The sequence below is a fragment of the Sinohyriopsis cumingii genome, chromosome 7 (assembly GCF_028554795.1).
Source record: "Sinohyriopsis cumingii isolate HCF-2022 chromosome 7, ASM2855479v2, whole genome shotgun sequence".
Taxonomy (NCBI): domain Eukaryota; kingdom Metazoa; phylum Mollusca; class Bivalvia; order Unionida; family Unionidae; genus Sinohyriopsis; species Sinohyriopsis cumingii.
In genome coordinates this window covers 49,833,333-49,854,700 of record NC_142967.1, presented here as the reverse complement: position 1 = coordinate 49,854,700, position 21,368 = coordinate 49,833,333, and the positions used below count along the sequence as shown (strand labels likewise).

Sequence of the window (21,368 nt, the reverse complement as noted above, 5' to 3'; positions counted from 1 at the left end):
ACATTCGCAAGAACTACGTTGAGAACGCAGGTGGATACATGCCCGGGGAGTGAGAGTAGGGGCAGATTTGCTCTTTGAACTACAGAAGCCATTTAGTCTATAATTAAATGAAAATTAAAGTTTTCACATGTCTAATGAAGTAAACAAGAAGGCCTGGACCTACATGCTGAGCCCACGATAAAGCAGTGATGTAAAACGCGTAACCTAGATTGCTTTACTAACTTCAATGAGTTCAAGATAAGACCATTTCTTTCTTTTAATTGTCGAGTGCCGAAACCATCTCTGATATTCTTCAGTGATAACTAGATTTTCAAATTCACACACACACACACACACACACACACACACACAAACACACACACACATTATATTAGTTTGCGTCATTTTCATTTATAACATAATACACATAATTAGAAGTCTTTTGGTAAGAAAAACCCATGTCAAAATGATCGATTCAGGGGGAGTAGTGACAACATTTCTGAGACTGCAGTGGTGGTCATATTAGACGTTAGATTGACACCATTTTCATTAGAACCAACAAGACATAAAAAGTCCTTTAGTGAGAACTCAATATTAATATGAGAAGTAGCGATATAAAGATTTTGAAGATGAACCCTATGGTGGTCATATTAGATGTCTGACCAGCATCATTTTCATTTAGGACTAACTAGTCCATGGGATGAATGTGTGTGTGTGTGTGTGTGTGTGTGTGTGTGTGTGTGTGTGCAGTGTTTCAATACAATCATCGGAGTAGTTTAGAAAGAATCAATATAACAAAGATAAGCTAATGGACAGACGGACGACGGACAACAGACCATCCCATCAGATCTTCTGTTCTATGACCGGTTCAGATAAATACCTTGAACCAAATTAACGTAAGCTTACTATGACTGTCAAGGTCAAACGGGGATCCGCGAATATACCAATTGTTTTAACTTCATAATGATTCTTCTAAACTATAAGAGAATGAAAGGATTTAGATCATATAAGCACATGGAGTTTTAAAATTAAACCCTAACGCAAACTTGTTATGACCCCAAGGTAAAAGAATCTAGCGTCGTTGAATAATTTATCTTAATGTCATAAAGATTCAGCCAAAGTATGACGAAAAGTCATCCAAGGGTTTAGAAAACATAAAAATATGAAAATGTTTAACCTAAACCTTCAGTGCATATTATCTGCATGTTACCTTGACCTCAAATTCAAAGCAAAAGAGCGCGTGCCAAGGAAATAACTGTCTTAACATTTTCATGATTCATTCCCCAAATATGATGAAAATTTATCAAGGGATTTAGGAAGTGTAATCAACTATTTCATTGTTTACGTCTATGAACCTTGAAGTAGTCTTCAGATGCCACTGTAAACAATGATTATCATGTAGAAAATACATTCAGACTAAAGTGATCGGACAACGAAATATTGGTCACTGTGACACGATATAATATGTAAAGTTATAAGAATGATCATTCATTTACACGAGTAGAGGGTACAATAATGCGTTGATGAAAACCAGAGACAAATTATTTCTTAAAATAATTTTTCTTCTCCTTCAGAAGCTTTTACTAGTCACAATATAGCCATAATTGTGCTGACGTGCCGCTAAATCATATATGTATGTATGTATGTATACATGCATGCATATATATATATATATATATATATATATATATATATATATATATATATATATATATATATATATGAGTGTGTGTGCGTGCGTGTGTGAATGGATACATAATTGATGTTATGTATATTTGATTTCATTTATATTTTATTTCATTTAATTGTTTGTAAGATTTAAAATCTTTTTATTTTTAATTTCATTACACGTCAAAATGTAGTTTTGTTTACTAGGAACTCACTTTTGTTCAGAAAAAAGTGTGACCATGGCTCTTAGATGTGAACAACTAAAGCTGACCCAGTTCCCGACCTTGATTTAGAAATTCAGAGAGAAGTAAACAATTTTTTTATTTTAATCTTATTCTTTAAGTAAAATGATTGGTTTTCGTCAATGTCATACTGGGACTACGTACTTTTATACGTAAATACTTCTCGAAGGTTCTGGAAAGTTGACCCTCATCCGGGAATTGGTTTTGCGTCTGAGTTACTGTATAGTTATTGTTTATAGAGATTTTTCTCAGTCTGGACTTAAAACACTTGATGTGTTCGTTGGCTTGCGACCAGTTTCGGGAATTACATATTAATGTTTATTCGAATTATCTGAATTCAAAAGGATTGATTCTTTTTCCTGGAAATATAAGTGTGCTCATACAGAATTATTGGACAAAGACATTTATTTATATTTTACTGGGAAATTCAAACACCCGATTATTGTTTGTGAATAACACAGAACTGTAGACATTCCAACACCACAAAAGGATACAGTATACGTCATCGCCTTCCATCTTGGATTCTTCGTCGGGAATCGAACTTGGAATCGTTAGAACATTTCGGTATTAGGACTTCCAAAATTTAATTCGTGGATTATTCTTTGATTATGTTTTGATTTGACTCCTTAAAACCGCAAGTCCTTTTCTTTTTACTTTTACAGCATTCTTCCAGGGAAATTAATTATTTGTTAAATTTTTCAAAGCTTGATGTTTTCACTCTTTCGTTTGACAATGTTTGTTCGATGTATGTATGTATGTATGTATGCATGTATGTATGTATGTAGCACGCCTTTATATCTTGCAAATATGTATACCAATTTGATGCAGATCGCTGCGCCCATCACTATGATCAGATCGGCACGAAATCTTTACTATTAAGCACAGTGTGCCCAATTTACACATAGTGTTACAACTAGGTTTCCAAGGGCAGTTTACACTTTTCAATTTTCTTTTTGTTGGGTGGGTGGGGGCAAACAAATTCAATGGGACAAACGAAAATTGTGGTACATAATGCACTAGTGGCTTGTCGTCTGCACTGTGTTATCATATTTTCATCGCTCACTTACATTATTGCAATAAACATGTTCGAAAATCTGGTTAACCTAAAAAGAGCTGCAGTATGTAATTTTCAGTCCAGGATCTAGCTCTCAATTAACTTTGGTGCTCACTCACTAGCATTTATTATATTAAATGTCAATCGTTTCTTAATTACCTTTTATTCTAATTTACTGCTCCAGTGGCCTAGTGGTTAAAGCGTCCGCCTCGGATGTGATATGTTGTGGATTTGAACACCGACCGAGTCATACCAAAGACTTAAACCTCAGCATTAAGAGGTTAGTGTTAGGACTGGTCGGCCTGGTGTCAGGATAATGTGACTGGTAGGACATAATGCTACATGCCTACGGCATGATGCCCCAGTCCTAGACATCACTATAAACTGCCATGCTGCGGACATCGTAGCGATGACTGATAAATTGTAAAAGCTGCGCTAAAAATCCAAATCACACACACACACACACACACACACACTTTTCTAATTAAGAAATAGCAGATAAGCGTTTTAGACCAGGCTTACTGCTTCTATAGTCTGATAATACAAACCCGTTTCTTTGTATCCCCCTACCAATTTAAATAATAAAAACCTTTAATGTGATAACAAGTGCAAGGAACTTAGTCAATTCATTCATTGATTTATAGTTTCTAACCTGACTCTGAGTATAATGGCCTTAACACCGTCATCTTATGCGCGTTTCATGCTTAACGGAAGTTTTCAGTGTAACAGACGGACATGCTCGGGTCCATTTCCAGTTTCTGGACAAGTCCATTTTCAGCAAAGGGATGTGTCACGATTACAAATGTACATACATAAGTCGTCTGCTTCTGATATTTACAATGTCGAATCAAGCAAAGGAAAATAATGACAACTACAAATGTGTTTTTCATGTGGATTTAACAAGCGGTTTAATTTCTATGTTCATATATGCAGAGGGATATAATTCCAAACTCTTAACGTTATGTAATTTACGCAATTATTCAGCAGTTGCCGAACAGGATGAACTACGTCATTATGTTGTCTGATGGAAATAAACTAGCCTATAGTGTACGCAATATGGCGCCGTGTTAGGATGGGAAGTCCGTTAAGCATGAAATGGTGCAGAATATGCCAGCATTAGTGCCAATCTGGTCACAGTCAGGTTAGAAATTATAAATCAGTGATTCAATTGATTTAGTTCTGTAACTTTTTATCACATTAAACGTTCTCATTTTTGAAATCGGTAGGGGGGTACAAACAAACGGGAATGTAGAGTCAGACTAGTCATTGTCTCTGTACCCCATGACATTACTCTTTCTGCTCTCGCTAATGTATTATGGGGGGGTGCCAACACGGGTCTGTACGCCACCATTGACCCCCACGCGCTAATGGCCGCTCAGTTGAAAAGCAACATTAAAATATGCTTTAGTGGGAATTGCTATTAGCAGGTCGCTTGTCAGTTAACTTCTTCTCGCCAGTGACTTTACAACTGTGGAGTGCTTCGATCTCGCGAAACCCACTGGCGCCTCTGGCCGGAATCGAGTACAATTATTGATCACGGTTCAGTCTGCAGCTGCCCATATTGCCTTTGTGTGTACACGCGCGCGCATGTGTCTGTGTTTGTCGTTGTCGCGGATGCTATTTGCGGAATTGCCTTTGAGACCACAGGTAGTCTGGGTGTTGTTAGAAATACAACTACCACAATCATCATTTGTATACCAGTCAGATTTCTTGTCGGAGATATATTTATTTAAGGCTATGATGTGACTTTTCCAGCTATTATTGTTTATTAATTAAAGATATGGATATAATTGTGAACTAGGTGTTTCGGGCTTGTGTTTTTTTTAAAACTGATATCAGGCATGTACACCTTCCATAGTTACTCTGCAGTATGTTGATAGTGAAATACCAATTGTCGGCTAGGAAGAACAGCTAGCCTCCCATTGCGGTAAACACGTGGGTTTGGGGCATGAAGAATATCTCCAAAACGGCTTGGATGGCAACTATTTTCAATCGCATCAGCCTGTTTAGTACACACTGTTTTGCAGAACTGTCATCTAGTAAAACGGATTGCGTTTGCATTGTGAGTATCTCATGGTGTCAAAAATGAGCATCGGACATGAAAATTTCAGGTAGAAATTGGGGATTGGGTTGCTCAATTTCTTCTGCTACGAACTGCCATTGACTTCTTTGGTCAAGTGGATAATATTCTTATGCTTTGTTTTAATATAGGTATCCAACAATAGGGATCTTTTCGACCTCACATATATATTTGAATTTTTTTAATACTAGGTCGCTGATTGCACATTTAATTTGCACATAAAAACTGGCCCCTGCCCCCTTATAGCAAAGTGAGGCCGGCGCAACTGATAAATAATTTCATTACGGCTGCAATCAAGAATACTTGTCAACTCGGAAATTTTCGCGGTAACAAAAAGCAACACCAGCACAATTACCAAATGTATTCGATCGTCTTTAAAGATAAAACAATTATCACGACAGTGTTCAAAACCGTATTGGCAGAAACGGTAAACTTAAGACGAATCCGTGCGTAGATTCGAAACAGGATCGCTAGCGTGGATGTAGAACCAAACACAGGCAAGCGATGCAAGCAGTAAAAATCAAATAAACGGTTAAAAAGTGAAGATTCCAACTAGAAAGGCCGCTTTGACGTCTCGCGCGATTTAACTCGCAAACGACCTGCTGATCGCGCTTGGCGCTATCGCATATTTATCTATTTGCTTCTTGACTGAGCGGTCATTCGCGTGTGCGGGTCAATGCATGCACGAGCATTCCCGCGTTCGGATCTTACTCGAGAATAAATTTTCGCTACACTCGCGTGTGGAAAAAGTGTAAAGTCATAGGGTATAGACGGATTTGTTGTTGTTGTTGTTGTATGGTTTAACGCCAGTTTTCAGCACACAATAGGCTATACATGGCGGCCAGTATTAATGGTGGAGGAAGAAAACGGGGAAACCTCGATAAGAGCCACCGACCCACGAGAAGCTACTGGCAAGCTTTCTCACATACCCACATTGGCCGAATCCGAGACTCGAACCCACGCAGAATGAGGTGAGATGGCAGTGATCCGTAACGGAGAGCGCTTTAGACCACTCGGACACTCAGGGCCGCGGTATTAAAGGAGCTGACCCGGTTCGGTAATTTCGGTGTAAATACCCATCATCACATTACGTAATAAAGCATCAATCGTAAATGTTGTACCTGCATAAATCTAGACCCTTTGGCATTAATTCAATCTCAAAATAATTAAATTTATTTTGGCCGATGCTGTGACTTTAACTTAGAAAACATGTTACAGTAGCGACTGTCAAAAACTTTAAAATCACAACTCGGCCGAAAACCACCAACCTTATTTTCACTGACATATACATTATTTTAAGATGGACATTTGTGGTCATGTTCATGTTTTGGCAATTGCTAGCACCAAAATAGACATGGATAGACATACACTAAATAAAGGTTTAAGGCTTATTTGTCGATGTATTATCCTGATGAAGAAAACGCGCCTGGGAGGAGGTAGTGATGGTGGTGGGGCACAATATTTGGGGAACGTAGGACAAAATATTAGCGGCAAACCCACAATCTCGCACTCAAGGTTGAACACTGCATATAAAAATGTCATGTAACTAGACCCTATTTGGGTGCTTAATGAACCTACCCCCTTGATATGATGTAACTGAGAAGGAACCACTGTTATGAAGGAAGTTGTTGTTGTTGGGTTTAACGCCATTTTTCAGCACAAGATAGGCCATACATGGTGGCCAGTATAACTGGTGGAGGAAGAACTCTGGAAAACCCGGGAAGAACCACCAACCCACGAGAAGCTACTGGCAGGCTTTCTCACGTACCCACGTTAGCTGAGCCTGAGACTCAAACCCACGCAGACAGAGGTGAGATGGCAGTGATCCGTAACGGTGAACGTTTTAGACCACTCGGGGCCCCACGAAGGAAGTAACTTCAAGATAAAAAAATAAAAGAACCAAAAAAAAAAAAAAAAAAAAACCAGATAGTTTCATGCTGTAAACAACCCATAAAAGTTTATATCATCATAGATTGCCCAGATTACTTAGTTTTCATAGGTAGTGGCACATGATGAGCAACTGGGGATGGGGGTGGGAGATGGGTGGGCATGGTCAAGTAGTACGAGGAGAAGGAAGAGGAGAGTCACATATTTCTGAGATGAAACTATTTTTAGGACTCGCCAAGGTATTGTAATTGAACGAGCTCAATTTCGATTTTTAAATTTCATTACATATTTGTATAGACCAGCAAAAGATTGTAAACATAAATTATTATTAATCAACTATAGTGAGCATTTTATTTTGCCAGCTGAGTACTCATTTACAAGTGTAATCAGTTTATCACATCATCAATATGATTGACGTAGTGTTGGTGTCAGAAAAATTAGTACCTTGATGTGTTATAATTCTGACAGACATTGGACACATGAAGACCATAGCCATTGTATTAGCTATTTAACACATGAACACAGCATTAGGAAATTAAGGTCAAGGATTATAATTTGATTAAATTATTTCATCCGTTACTTAAATAATTTGTTTCTTTTTATCTCAATCCGGATTAAAGTGCAGCTTTCCATTATTACCTAAACCACTATAGGTAACAAATACACTCAAAAAGACGTTGCAAAATGTTGAATAAATAAAGATATAAATAAATCAAGAAAGAAATAAAGTCAAACCTTTCTTTAAATGCTTACCCTTGTGGATTAGAAAAATTGGCCTTGATGAACAGGTAACTTAAATATTCATGCTCATATCTTGGAAACTGATGTACAATGGAGTATAAGCCATCGAGTCTTTCTAAACAGATGACTGTTATATAGGGCGTATAAACCAGGTGGCCTCTTTTTACATGTGGCTTTCACATAAGGAGAATAAACCATCTGGCATCTTAATACATGTGGCTGTTATACAGGGAGTATAAACCACGTGGTTTCCATGTACAGGTGGCTGTTATATAGGGTGTATAAACCAGGCGGCCTCTTTGTACAAGTGGCTGTTGTATAGAAGCAAAAATTATATTGATCTCTATATATGTGACTGTTATAAAAGAAGTATAAACCATCTGGCCTCTCTTAACAGGTGGCTTCTGTATATGGAGTATAAACCATGTGGCTTCCCTGTACAGGTGATTGTTATATAGAGCTGACCACAATACATGTTTGACAATAGGTGAAAGAACGAGGATCTAATATATTTTCGCTTGATTGACAGAAAAAGCATGCTTCATATGACCCATAGCCGAGGACACTTCCCACAAAAAAATATGACATTACCAATTTTTAGGAAGATAAAAGTTTTTAAAAGTGGCATTTTCACGAAAAAAGTAGAATAATATGCATTTCATCATTAACACATTAACCCCTGGTGACGAGTTTATGTGGCAGGAGGTAGTAGCCTACTGCCGAGCTCTGCAGCATCAAGGTCATGTATGATAAACTAAAGTGGGTCGTATTATAGAAAGGTAGACAGATGTAATTCTACAAATGATACCAAATAATCTGGAATTTCTAGTTGTACTACAAAATATAGAGGGCAAAAACTCATTTTATGGACCCGATTTTTATACCCAAAATTCGCCCGTGGTCGGAATCCGATTTTGTGTCCGGATTTTAGACCTTTTGGTCTCAGATCTAAGGCAGATCGATATAATATGCAAACCAGACAGATGAACCTTTGCAAAAAGTAGAATAAGATGGTAAGATGGGCACTTGGAATGAAGAGTGGTCTCAATACGAAAATAATGGGTCAGTTAAGCACAAAAAACAACAACAAAAAAGCAACAAATCCAACTTTTACCCTTCTGCTCAAGCCCGAGCCAAATAGCCGTTGAAAAACGATGTTTCTAACACAACTAGGCATTATGTTATTGGAAGATCACCTGCAATTTGGTGTTTTAGGATGTGTTCGAAAATAGCTTTCAAAATGTGTTTCCTACTCGAATTTCAGACCAAAACGACAAAAACCTCCTGGAGTTAATGTGTTAACGTTTACTGCAAATTACGAGAATACAATTTTCAACAGGTTACACTCCTAATTTCAATGATGGTGGCGGTAAGACATAAATATAGTGGTTGGATTTCGCCTAAGATGGAATGAAAATTGCAATTTTCTTCTGAATATGTAACGTGCTCGATTTTCGATCTGTATTTTAACGATGAAAAGGTGTAGCACACATTGTCACTTGCCCTTCTTTCCACTTCTAATTATTAATGCTGGTAGAAATACAGCATGTATAAACGTCATAGAGGCAGAAGATACGAGATAATAAATGCATAACCGTACTGCATATATATATATATATATATATATATATATATATATATATATATATATATATATATATATATATACACACACACACACAAATACTCAGTGGAAAGAGAAACAAAGATCAGATTATTTTGGAGAATGAAAATATAAAAACAGACATTTTAACAAAACATATGAATTTTCAAACAAAAAGAAAAAGAAACGGGAAACTAATTAGACAACGATGTTTTTGTTACTCACATTATGGATATACAACCATTAGTTGTGTCACTGGCTCTGCTATCACGACAAGCTTAAAGCGTAATAGAAGTCGGTGTAACCTACATTTCCAGCAATAAATACTTGCAATTTCCACCCATGCAACGTAAATTTAAGTTTTAAAAAACACTTTCTTCATTTAATCTCCATGCGAATTTCATGATAAAAAAAAACCGTTTAATTTCTAAACAGAACTTGAGATAAAAAGTAGAGAACACAAGGAGTCATTTGTCAAGAATGCATTTAGGTGTCAATTTCCATAGGGCACTCTTTAGGAGTGAAATATAGATCCTTTGTTAGCATGGAGCAAATGCACGCCGTTTGCTTCATCTGATGCATGGAGGGTTGACTGGGAAATGTGTTCGATTCAAAATCTTGAACCACTATTTTGTTGACTTTTGTCATTAGTTTCATGATCTCCATGGAAGTGCCATGTTTCAGCAACATAAGCTGTAAAGCCTGCATGAACCATGAACCCTTCTGGCTATTTCGCCACGAATAGTACCCTGGTACAGTTGAATAAGCGACCAGGAAATCGGCCTCACTTGGGATTCGGAATTCCTCCTCCTCCAACGGTCTTTTGTTTCCGTCTGCAACATTAACATAAACACCTTCGTCGAGATTACTTCCTCTGCATGCCTGGATGAAGAATAGTTTCGGTTTGCCAGCCAAAGTTCGACAGTTTTGTCCTTTAAAGAGATTAAAGATATTTTTTATTTCCAGAGGTCCATCAACACCGAAGATAACTCCTTCCTCACCGTGACTTAGCAGAACGCATATAAAGCAATCAGCATCGCTATGATCAAACTGCGCGGCTTGCACTAAAATATCCATCATCTGTGCACAAGTCTTGTTTTTGTGCATGTCTACATCGAACCCTAGATACTGTAGCCGTTCCAGCATACCACAAGCATCCTCGTCAGTTCCTTGTCTTGTTTTGTATCCTTTTGCCTCCATAGCAAAACTAAAATTCTTGTTGTTGATTATAATAGCCTTTCCCCTCTTTGCATAATCCATTTTATATCTGTCTGAGAGAGCTTCTTCAAGTGTCTGACCTCCTTTACCAATCGAAGAGCCAAGCTGGGTTTTAAAACAAAATGTAATATATGATAAGCTGTAAACACGGAATATTTCAAACACAAAACTGGAATAAATTTAACAGTAGTTTTGTTTATTTTCATATTCCATGAGCGATAAATATGATTTTAAGTAAATGAATTAAAAGTGCGTGTAAAATAAAAAAGATGGAAATTAGTCAAATCAATTAAGAATTAGTCAAAAGCTAGAATCATAAAATGTACAATTAACTATGATGCTGCATCAGTTTTAGCAAAGAAATTTGTTACTTGCAAAAATATTTTAAATAAAAGCTTTCTTTCCCAACTTATCAATATATGTAACTTTGATTCAAATGTTTGCTTATTTTAAATCTATAATTAAAATGCGGCGAGTTTTATATACTTTTATCATGGCATTCGATTTATGTTTTACCACTAATAGCAAATTGCTATTGTTTATCGAATACAGGTGCCCAATGAAACTGCCGAAAAAGAGTCATCAATGCAAAATTTAACCGGACGTTCGAAGGAAAAACGGACAAAGTTAACACTATAAAACCTAGCACAGCTATGATGGGGCACAAACAGATCTGCTGATCTACATTATCGGTGCTTGGGATGCAGGTGATCATAATTATCTAGCCATATTGGAAACAATTAACAACAACTTTGCAATTAGAAATAAAATAAAATAAAATAAATAAAATAAAATAAAATAAAGAGCTTCGCTTACGTTTCTTTCATTTACTATTGGCCTGACCCTCTTACTTGGAGCTCCAAGAGCATCTGGATCATCAACAGTTGCCTCCCCTTGATCCACCAGCTTATCCTCTAGAGCAGACATTTTTCTTCAACTTTTTTCTTCGCAGGTTTCTATTTTGAATCTGACAAATGTAAATACAACGTTATTGTTGTTATTGCTGATCTCCGAATGAGGCATGAGAAAAAACACATTTTAGCCTTGTGGGCGCCAACCTACGACTGCTGATTAACTGGTGTTTCATACAGAACGTCACCCATTCAACAACGGGTATTAAAGTTATACAATGTGGAAAAACACTCACACCATACAAGACGAAAACAGTCTAGTTACCTTAACTCCGTGTGCTGGCTAAAGCCTTATGTATGATAAACTTGTTTTTATAAAATATCATAATCGACGGTAAGGCATGCACAAGGCAAGTAGAGTGGGCATAATTTGTTTCTTATTGTTCCTTTTAACGCAATTTTCAACAAATTATTGACTATATTATGTCGAAAAATGAGAGATCAGTGCCTCTCCCTGGGGCACACTGAGGCAGCCGACCGGTCGATTCAAAGTAAATAAATTTAGTAAAACGTTCTGGTCATCGAAACCTTTCATGTGTTGAACGAATATACAGTTTAAAGTAAGAAATCCTGAAATTCAATTCCAAATGGATGAAAACCATCCATAAGACGATTGTGTTGTTGAAATAAAAATCTTTCGTTCTTGCCCTATATAATCTTACAACGAATAACTCAGTTGCAGCACATACTATAACATTTCTCGTACAAGCCTTAAATATATTGCTAGTGTCATTAAATCACTAAATAAAAACAGTATTAACAAAACATTTTTGATTGGTCCTTAGCGCAGCTGAAGAACTATATAAAGAAAGCATTGATGAAAAATAGATTTATTGGTGCAGATAACATCTATTCAGGTCAATGCAACTGAAAGCTACGGCATGGCAAGTTAAAACGCTTCCCATAAATCAAGCACATGCCTACATAGGGCATACTCCTTTATGTACAAAAGCAAGACAGGAGGCAATAATTTAAAAAAACGCAACCCGTCGAAAATGATTTTTAGTTTGCTTGCTTCCTGCAAATATGTACAAAATACAAAAATGTATGACCCTCAGAAAATAAAATCTATACTGCTATCTAAACTAAACTATGTCACCTGAAATGACACTCGACTTTTCTACTACACACACTCAAGTGCGCGAGCACATAAGCACAACCTCAAACTTTGTACTTTTGTGGGATTCAATAAAACAATAAATAAATAAGAACCTAATAATTCCATTTTTCTGGCATTAAAAATATTCCTTACTCCAAATTTATCAAATAAGCTTGTAATGAAATTTGGTTTACAGGACACCTGCCAGCGATGGCAAGTGAATTCATGATATGGTCCTTTTTGTCGTGTGTCGTCAGTTTACAATTAATATTTGAATCTTATTCTCTAAAGTACCTTGACCAATTTGCACAATACATGACTGGGAGCATTATGGTATCAAAGCCTCTTAAATGTGTTTAATTAATGCCGGTCAGTAAATATGGCCGCCGTAACAAAAAAAAAGAAAATAAAAAAAATAATGAAAATCTTTAAACAATAACGTCTCAAAATCCGCTTGACAACATTTTTGAATCTGATTTCTATTTTAATTTTTAAAAAATAAGCAGGCAGGCATGAAGAACTTTCAGATTTTCTCAAACGATGCTAATCAATCATCAAATATCGTACCCATTAACAAAAAAAGAAAGAAAAATTAAACGGCTTCTTCCCATCAAGCACTCGAAAGAACTTGAACAAATGTGGCATACAAGCATAAATGCCGTTATAGTTTGTAACAAATGATGATAATCCGCCATCAAATATACCCGCCGTAACCACGAAAAGGATTTTTAAAAAAAAAAAAAACAACTTTAAATGACTTCATCTCGACAACTGCTCCACAGAATCTGATAAAACTTATCGTGAAAAAAGCATATTGGCATAATGGGAATTAATGTTTATAAAATAACTGCCAATTAGATGTGAAATATAGCCGCCGTTGCTACAAATAAAAAGTATTTAAACTTTTTCTAAAATGATGTTTATTTAACCAAGTTTGGTACACAGTAGCATTATGATCAAATAGCTTTCATATTTGTACAAATGACACTGATCCGCCATAAAAAATGGCCACCATGTCTAAAAGTATAACATTCTTTTAATTAGTACTAATATTAGTACCCTTACTCGTACCTCGTGGACAGGGTACTAACATGAGCATATACGTGTTAATGGAGCAAGCCGGGTGTGATTCACACCCGGCGCTCCTTTAGCCTAATAATAAAACTTTAAACATATTCCTTGTATGTAATCCAATAAATTGGGTAGTCCTCTTATTTAATACCAGAAGTATCGAAAATCATTGTAGAAATAGTTGTAAAATCTCGTTTACCTTTTTTAGCCGATATTTTCGTTTAGATCGTCCGCCATATTATTTCAAATAATGATTACTTCCGTTCTCAGCCTCGTTTGTTTGTGTGCCATATAAGGACATTGGCGCCTTTTTGGGAAATGTAAACAAATCGTAGTAAAATTTTGGCGCCGTTTGGGTCAGAAATTCTGCGCATTAAAAGTAAATACGGTTTATCGGTAACTTTGAAATTGCACCAGGAAGCGATTATTCGCACTTAATTGATAATTATATAGCGTAGAAAATCCAAAATATGGTCTCGCAAGACTTACGTAGAAAAGGGGTCACGGCGAGAGTCTCGCGTTATCTGTCATGGCGGATAGGATAAGGTTAGAGTAACCATGCCAATTTATTTTATCGCGTAAGGGCTTAATAAATTCAAAATAAGCCAAATTTCTTTCACAATATGAATATACTTATGTATCTGATTTCTACACTGTTTGTTTTTCTGACTTTAGTGACGAATTTTTTTGCTCCATTACATGATATGGGATCAGTTCGTTGCCTCAACCACAACAAATCAAGTTGAGGCTACGACATCGTAGCTATCTTTTAATGGTTTCATGATACATGTATAAATGACTGCTCAACAGAACTGTTTCAGATCTGACAATAGTCTTGCGTAAAAGGGCTATCAATATTTTGTACAACTGATACCGATTCGTCGTTAAGTATGGCCCCTACTGAAAATAGAAAAACCTTAAAGCGGATTTTTCTCGAAGCTCGCTGAACAGAATGTGACTAAATTTGGCAGAACACATTCTTGCAAAAGGGGCTTCCACATCTGTGCAAATAATGCAGATCATCCACCAAATATTACCGCCGTTACTAAGGTTAGAAAAACCATTAAGAAACTTCCTTTAAACAAGAGGCACAAGTGGGCCTGATATTACTCACCAGTCTTACATAACAGGTGACAATGTCGCTAAGCAGGTTTATGTAACACTGAAAGAATAGAACCATGTGTAAACTATTTTCCAATCTTTACATCATGCCGTTTAGACCTATTTTACTACAGTCTGATTTAAACATTATTTCTAAAGATGAACGCATGATTACCATTTATAAAGTGTAGATTCTTTCTCATAATCGAATCCGTCCAAAATATTAATGATATACACCGATATACCAAGTTTTATCAAAAATCAATGAGAAACCTTGTATCTGGACCTATAATGGCAACATGTTCAGCCAGTGAAATAAAATAGCATCGGATTAAGATGTGCAGATCTCAGTTAGCATACATCCTGTCTAAACCAATGATGATATGAGATTATTTACCATTCTGGAGCAAATTCCAGCCGAAATTCGAGTGGTGAGAAGCTCATCCAATCAGATTCAAGATTAACTAATAAATATGCATATATTTTGCTCACAATCAAACTCATCCACAGACTGATAGTACAATAATATTTAACAACTTTTGATCAAAGTGAGATAACAGTTATCATAGTGTTCATATAATCATATTAAACAGAAATATGTTTTGACAAAATTAGCCATGTGCAAAGTTTGAAGAAGTTTGATAAAAATCCTATCAAAAATACAATATCTAGAGTGCTTAAAAACCGTCAGCGAAAGATGTACGATCGCATGAATATGCGCCTGTATCGCTCATAAGACCCATCAACGTGTAGATAGCATTAACCTATTAGCCTTAAGTTTGGTTAAATTGAAGTCTCCAAAGTGGCAAGAACTCAGCCAATCAGATGCAAAAGTGCCCATCTACATGCTCAGATCTTACTCAGAATAAAACTCAGGAACAGAGTAGCTAAAGTACTGACAAGCTCAATCAGTCTGATGCTGGATCACGTCATTAATATGCGTGGAGTTTGCACATTTTCAAACTCCTTCAAGACTTAGATGACATGAACCAACATTTTAAGCTTGATCAAAATCAGATAAGAAACATGACCTCCTGTGAGGTAACAAGCTCAGCTAATGAAATGCAAGATCACCTTATTACTCTGTTACTGAAATCAGAAAACCTTTCAAATAACCTTTTTGGTTTTTCTTTTAAGATTTACTCAATAAAATTTTACAGAATTTGAAAGAAATCACATTGAATGAATGGATTTCCAATTTTTGCACATGATACAAAAGTCTGTCATGAAATATGGCAACCCTTACTAAAATATAAACGACCGCTCCTGTGGCCTAGTGGTTAAAGCGCCACCCTCGGATGCAAAGGTTGCGGGTTCGAACCTCGGCCGAGTCATACCAAAGACTTAAAAAAAAAATGGTACTAACAGTTGGCTCACTAGGCGCTCAACATTAAGAGGTTAGTGTTAGGACTGGTCGGCCTGGTGTCAGGATAATGTGACTGGGTGGGACATCATGCTATATATCTGCAACATGATGCCCCATTCCTAGACATCACCATAAACGGCCACACTGCAGACATCTTAGCGATATGACTGAAAAATTGTTAAAGCTACGTTAAAAATCAAAATCACACACACACACATATAAACAACTTATCTCTAAACATCGTTGCAATATTGGATAACTAATGCTAAACGGACGTGGGGGGAGATGAGCCATATATATATATATATATATATATATATATATATATATATATATATATATATATATCTGTTATACATAAGCAGCTCATCTGCCCCTCATTATATTTGTTTCTGTATAACAGGCATGTGTAACCTACGGCTGCACTTGGTTTTATCCGCTTATTGACATCATAGAATGTAGTCTTAAACATAGCTTATCCGCATGGAGGGGGATTACCGCCATAATTCTATGCATGTATTTTCTAATCTTTCTTGATGCATTATTGTAAATGGCTGCTTGCAAGTGCTACTTTTATAATTCTATCAATGTATACTGTATTCTTCATTGATGCAGATTGTACGTGGCAGTCTGCAAGTGCTACTTTCCTTCTGCATTATTGACAATGGCTGCTTGCTGCTTGCAAGTACTACATTCATAGTTCTTGTTATGAATTTTCTATTCTTAATTGATGCAAGCTGTGAATGGCTGCTTAAAAGTGTCTAGATCTACATTCCTTCTGCGTCATTGTATCTTGCAATTTGACTACTGAATTGATTCTGTAGTTTGTCGTATGGCAAATGCTATGTCAGTTATTAAAAGTTTTAACATTCTATTTATAAACTTGCTATATCACAAGTTCCACAAATTGCACCTTCCAAAATCATGACTATAATGTAGCACCAAGCATGTTGCAAGTTAGAATCAAGGAAGTTAGCATAAAATAATGCTTCATTATGACAACAGAGGGCACTGTGACACATCAATTTCTTACAATACGACTACTCGCCTGACCCTAGCAAATCTGTCACCCTGAAAGTAATGGGGCTAGCTCAAGACTGTCCGAAAACACTCTCACCTACCCAGGATACATGTATATCATTATATTGAATCAAACCTTAAAAAGGACAGTGATCAGTAAAATCCTGCATTGTATAATTATTGAGTAAGATCAGAAGAGGGTTTCTTCCCCATATTGGTATTTATCACCAAATCAAAGACCCCATCACTACCCTAAAACAACAAAAGACTGTCCCAAAACACCCTCAACTACCCAGGATACATGTAGGCAATTAAATAGAATAAAACCAAATAAAAAGACAGTGATCTGTAAAATTCTACCTTGTATAGATCAATAGAGTTTATTCTTTTGTTGATACTTGTTGAAGACTGTCCTAAAACACACTCATTGACCCAGGATACATGTATACAATTACAATAACTTAACGAAATATGCAGTTTTGATGCATTATCTCTCTCTCTCTTTGATCATAGATAATTCATTAAACTACTTTCATATTGCAAAGTGCAGCACAATTAACAAGTCAGAATCATGCATCACTACATTCATATTTCAAAATTTCTTTAAAGCTTTTTTAAATCTTTAATGTGACAAAGAGCAGCTGAACCTAAGGGTACTATATTTATATTTATAAAATTCTTGAACCAAATTATTATTTTAATTGGTTTGATAATGGTAAGAATTACAATAAATAAAAGTAAAATCTCCGGCAACATCTTTAGTCTCAGATTATTTCCACTTTTAGAGTTTTAAAGGATGCAAACCAGTTTTAAAGCTGTTTTTTGTTGTTTTTTATAAAAATATAAATACATTCAAAGGATGAGGTTCTGTACATTAACAATGCAAATTAAGTATTGGAAAACAATCGCACACTAAATCTAATCGCAAGTAAACATTTCTATAATGATACAAACATGATTTTCCACAGTTTGATTATTTTGGTTTTTGCGGCAAAATATGTTCCAAAATGAAGATCGTGATAAGTATACGAAAACCTTTAAGGAATGCTTAATTTTTTTAATGTCATTTTACCTATAAACTTTTTTATGTGCCATTGATGTTGCTCTGAAATATGTTATTTTCGAGGGAGCTTATATACAAATGTACAGCAGGAAAAGATAGACGTCTGTGAGATGCGTTAAACTGAGTGACCTACAATACAATCCTTACAACCAGGGTTCGTCTGATGAAAGCTCGTTAAGAATAGTACGAGGGAATATATCATTGTCATTTCTGATCCTTACTAAAATAACTAATGTTTCCAAAGTAATGAGAGATATCACTAAAATAGATTTCTTAAACGGTGAAGGTAAATACTTAAGTGCGTCAAATCTGGGGTTGAAAAAGATGGACCACCCTTCTGTAGTGTATGCGTTTTTGTTATCGTAAGGTGCTATAAATCACTTAGATCTTCGAGAAAGTACGTGGTTTTAGAGACGATTAAAACTTTTGTTGCTAACGTGCACCACCTTAAAAAAGGGACTGAAAGAGTTATCGACACAAAAAAGAATGCCGTAAAGCTCCGTGGGGAGCATTAATTTTTTCTGGTAATGGAAAAACTTTAGAAATTTAGAGCGCCGTCTGTTGTTATAATGCCATGCTAATCTCTATTATGACAACAAATGGCGACACGGGTTGGACAACAAAGACGATACTGATAAAACTTAGTATTTACATTGTTGCAAGGCCAAATCTGTATGAAAACAGCAGTTGGAATGATGTAATTTTACAGTTTATAACCGGAATATATAAAACTTGTAAATAGAGTTTGTCATACGATTAACTACAGAATCAATTCAGTAGTTGGCAAACCGCAAGATACAATGAGGCAGAAGGAAAGGAGATCGAATAACTTGCAAGCAACCATTTATAGCTTGGATCAATGAAAAATTAAAAATTAATGACAAGAATTATGAATATAGCACTTGCAAGCAGTCATTTACAATAATGCAGAAGGAAAGCAGCACTTGCAAACTGCCACATACAATTTGCATCAATGAAAATACAATATGCATTGATAGAATTATGAAAGTAGCACTTGCAAGCAGTCATTTACAAGAATGCATCAAGGTAGATTAGGAAATGCACACATATAAGTATGGCGGTAATCCCCCTCCACATATCTGGTCCGCTACATGGAACACATACCTGCTGTATATATAGTATGTTGTTGTTGTTGTTGTTGTTGTGGGGTTTAACGCCATTTTTCAGCACGATAGGGCTATACATGGCGGCCAGTATTAATGGTGGAGGAAGAACCCGGAAAACCCCGGAAAGAACCACCGACCCACGAGAAGCTACTGGCAAGCTTTCTCACATGCCCACATTGGCTGAATCTTAGACTCGAACCGCCGCAGACATAGGTGAGATGGCAGTGATCCGTAACGAAGAGCGCTTTAGACCACTCGGCCACTCGGGGCCCCTTATATATAGTATGAAATCTGTTGAAATCTTGCATCGTCCGATCCAAGTTTGTATCGAGAAATATGTTATAAATATCAATCAGGATTTAATTCATACATGATGGCTATGGTGTGATTATGTTACTAACAACATTATTTTCCTTATAGCCTGCAAAATCAATCAAACTGAGTAATCGAAATCGGCGTCAGAGTGAAAGTTATGTCATGGGGGGGGGGCGGCTTTTTTTGTAATCTTCGTCGTCACATGGGACGATATTTCGTGTATCGCGGAACACCTGCTGGATGTAAACTCGTTTTTTTTTTCTTTCTTTCGCATAACATCTCATCAGAGAAACAAGTAGCTTTCCACTACGTTTTATTTTTTTTCTGACCAGTAATATAAACAACAAAAAACTTGCTGGTCTAATCTCACCGCAAATCAATGTGAGTTAGTCCTAATATGAACGCAATGATTTACTTCTCTCTCTCTCTCTCTCTCTCTCTCTCTCTCTCACACACACACACACACACACTGATACGAAGAGAGAGAGAAAGTTGGTCATGCATTCAAGTCACAGTCACTACTAAAAAAACATCCATACATGTCAATCGATGTCAATCTGAACTATGCTAACCCCGTGTCTCATGTGTAAATATTTACCTCGCTAGAATAAAGCTATCCTCGAAGAAAATGATCTTGTTGGCAGGCTGGGTAAAAGTTGTTTTTCTCTTTGTTAGGGCCAGTTAGTTTCCATTGAATAACATGTTCCAAGGTTTTCACATGTATATAGATATATAGTCAACAGTCGTTTGTGCGCGTCTGTTACTTCTGCCAGTACGTAAATGGCTTTGTTACAGTTATAGCGTCATTTGCTATAAATAGTTTAGTCACTGACGCGCCATAACTTTCCATCAAGCTTGATGGAGTTTTCTCCCTTCCAACCCTCTGTACTCGATAGTTCAAAGATAATAAAAAACTGTAATGTTGTTAGTCCATATATTAGTTTTGTGATTCTAAATATAAGTTATATAAAAGGTTATGTACAAAATGCTATGTGTTTAAGATTTTATCTTGGAACATTTTAGCAATCTGATAAAAGTCAGAGTTCTACATTCCTAACTGAAAGGCAGTGGTGATCTGATTTTAATCAAATTAAACATTTTGATTCACTAACAAGACAGTGTACATTTAAAAATAAATACAAAGACAATACTATTTTCCTACTAATTGTCTTGATCATACCTAGTATAAACACCTGCGTTACACGTTGGTCACGGAAAGTGTATTTGTAAACACAGACAAACATTTTCTTGATGATATCTAGTATAAAAATCTGTGTTACACCTGGGGCATGGAAAAACATCTACATGATAATACAAAGTATATAATGATAATTGATTCCATGTAAACACGACCTTATATTGTGTTGTATATCTATGAGAATTGAGAAACTACCGTACATGGATTTTCTACCTCGAACGCCTAAGATCAGTTATCTCGAAAGTTGGTAATTTCTATTCAGAGGCACTTTTTGAATATATATATATATATATATATATATATATATATATATATATATATATATATATATATATATATATATATATTCAACACTCTTCACTCTTGTTTCCAAGTCGAATGCCATGAACAATCGGACATCATGTACTGCATGCACTAGCTGTCAATGATATCCGGTCACTTAATCTGGAAAATGAATTCCTGTCTAATTAATATGTATTCCTTTTCTCATCTCACATCCCTTGCCTTTATTTTCCACCTCTATTCTAGCTGCCAGCCTAAATTAGGTCAACATACACTGAACCATTTCTTGCGTGTGTATCCATAAGGAATATTTATGCAGTAAATGCAAAGTGTTATAAATTAA

The 21,368-nt window shown here is 36.1% G+C and overlaps 1 protein-coding gene and 1 long non-coding RNA gene across 3 annotated transcripts; one reads left to right on the top strand and one right to left on the bottom strand.

The window, feature by feature from the left end:
• Positions 1-3,855: 3,855 nt before the first annotated feature.
• On the top strand, positions 3,856-11,275 carry LOC149795194 (uncharacterized). Its single transcript, XR_016422275.1, has 2 exons — positions 3,856-4,084; positions 11,025-11,275. It is a non-coding gene; the product is annotated as an uncharacterized LOC149795194 (long non-coding RNA).
• On the bottom strand, positions 7,233-20,329 carry LOC149795193 (caspase-3-like). Of its 2 annotated transcripts, XM_089964930.1 has the most exons (4): positions 20,144-20,329; positions 16,021-16,187; positions 11,289-11,439; positions 7,233-10,577 (listed from the first exon to the last, which is right to left on the bottom strand). In XM_089964930.1, exons 3-4 carry the CDS (start codon positions 11,397-11,399, stop codon positions 9,741-9,743), a joined length of 948 nt encoding a protein of 315 aa, XP_089821056.1. In that variant the 5' UTR covers positions 11,400-11,439; positions 16,021-16,187; positions 20,144-20,329; the 3' UTR covers positions 7,233-9,740. The 2 variants fall into 2 exon arrangements, with proteins under 2 accessions (XP_089821056.1, XP_089821055.1); XM_089964929.1 differs by lacking the exon at positions 16,021-16,187.
• Between the last annotated feature and the right edge of the window lie 1,039 nt (positions 20,330-21,368).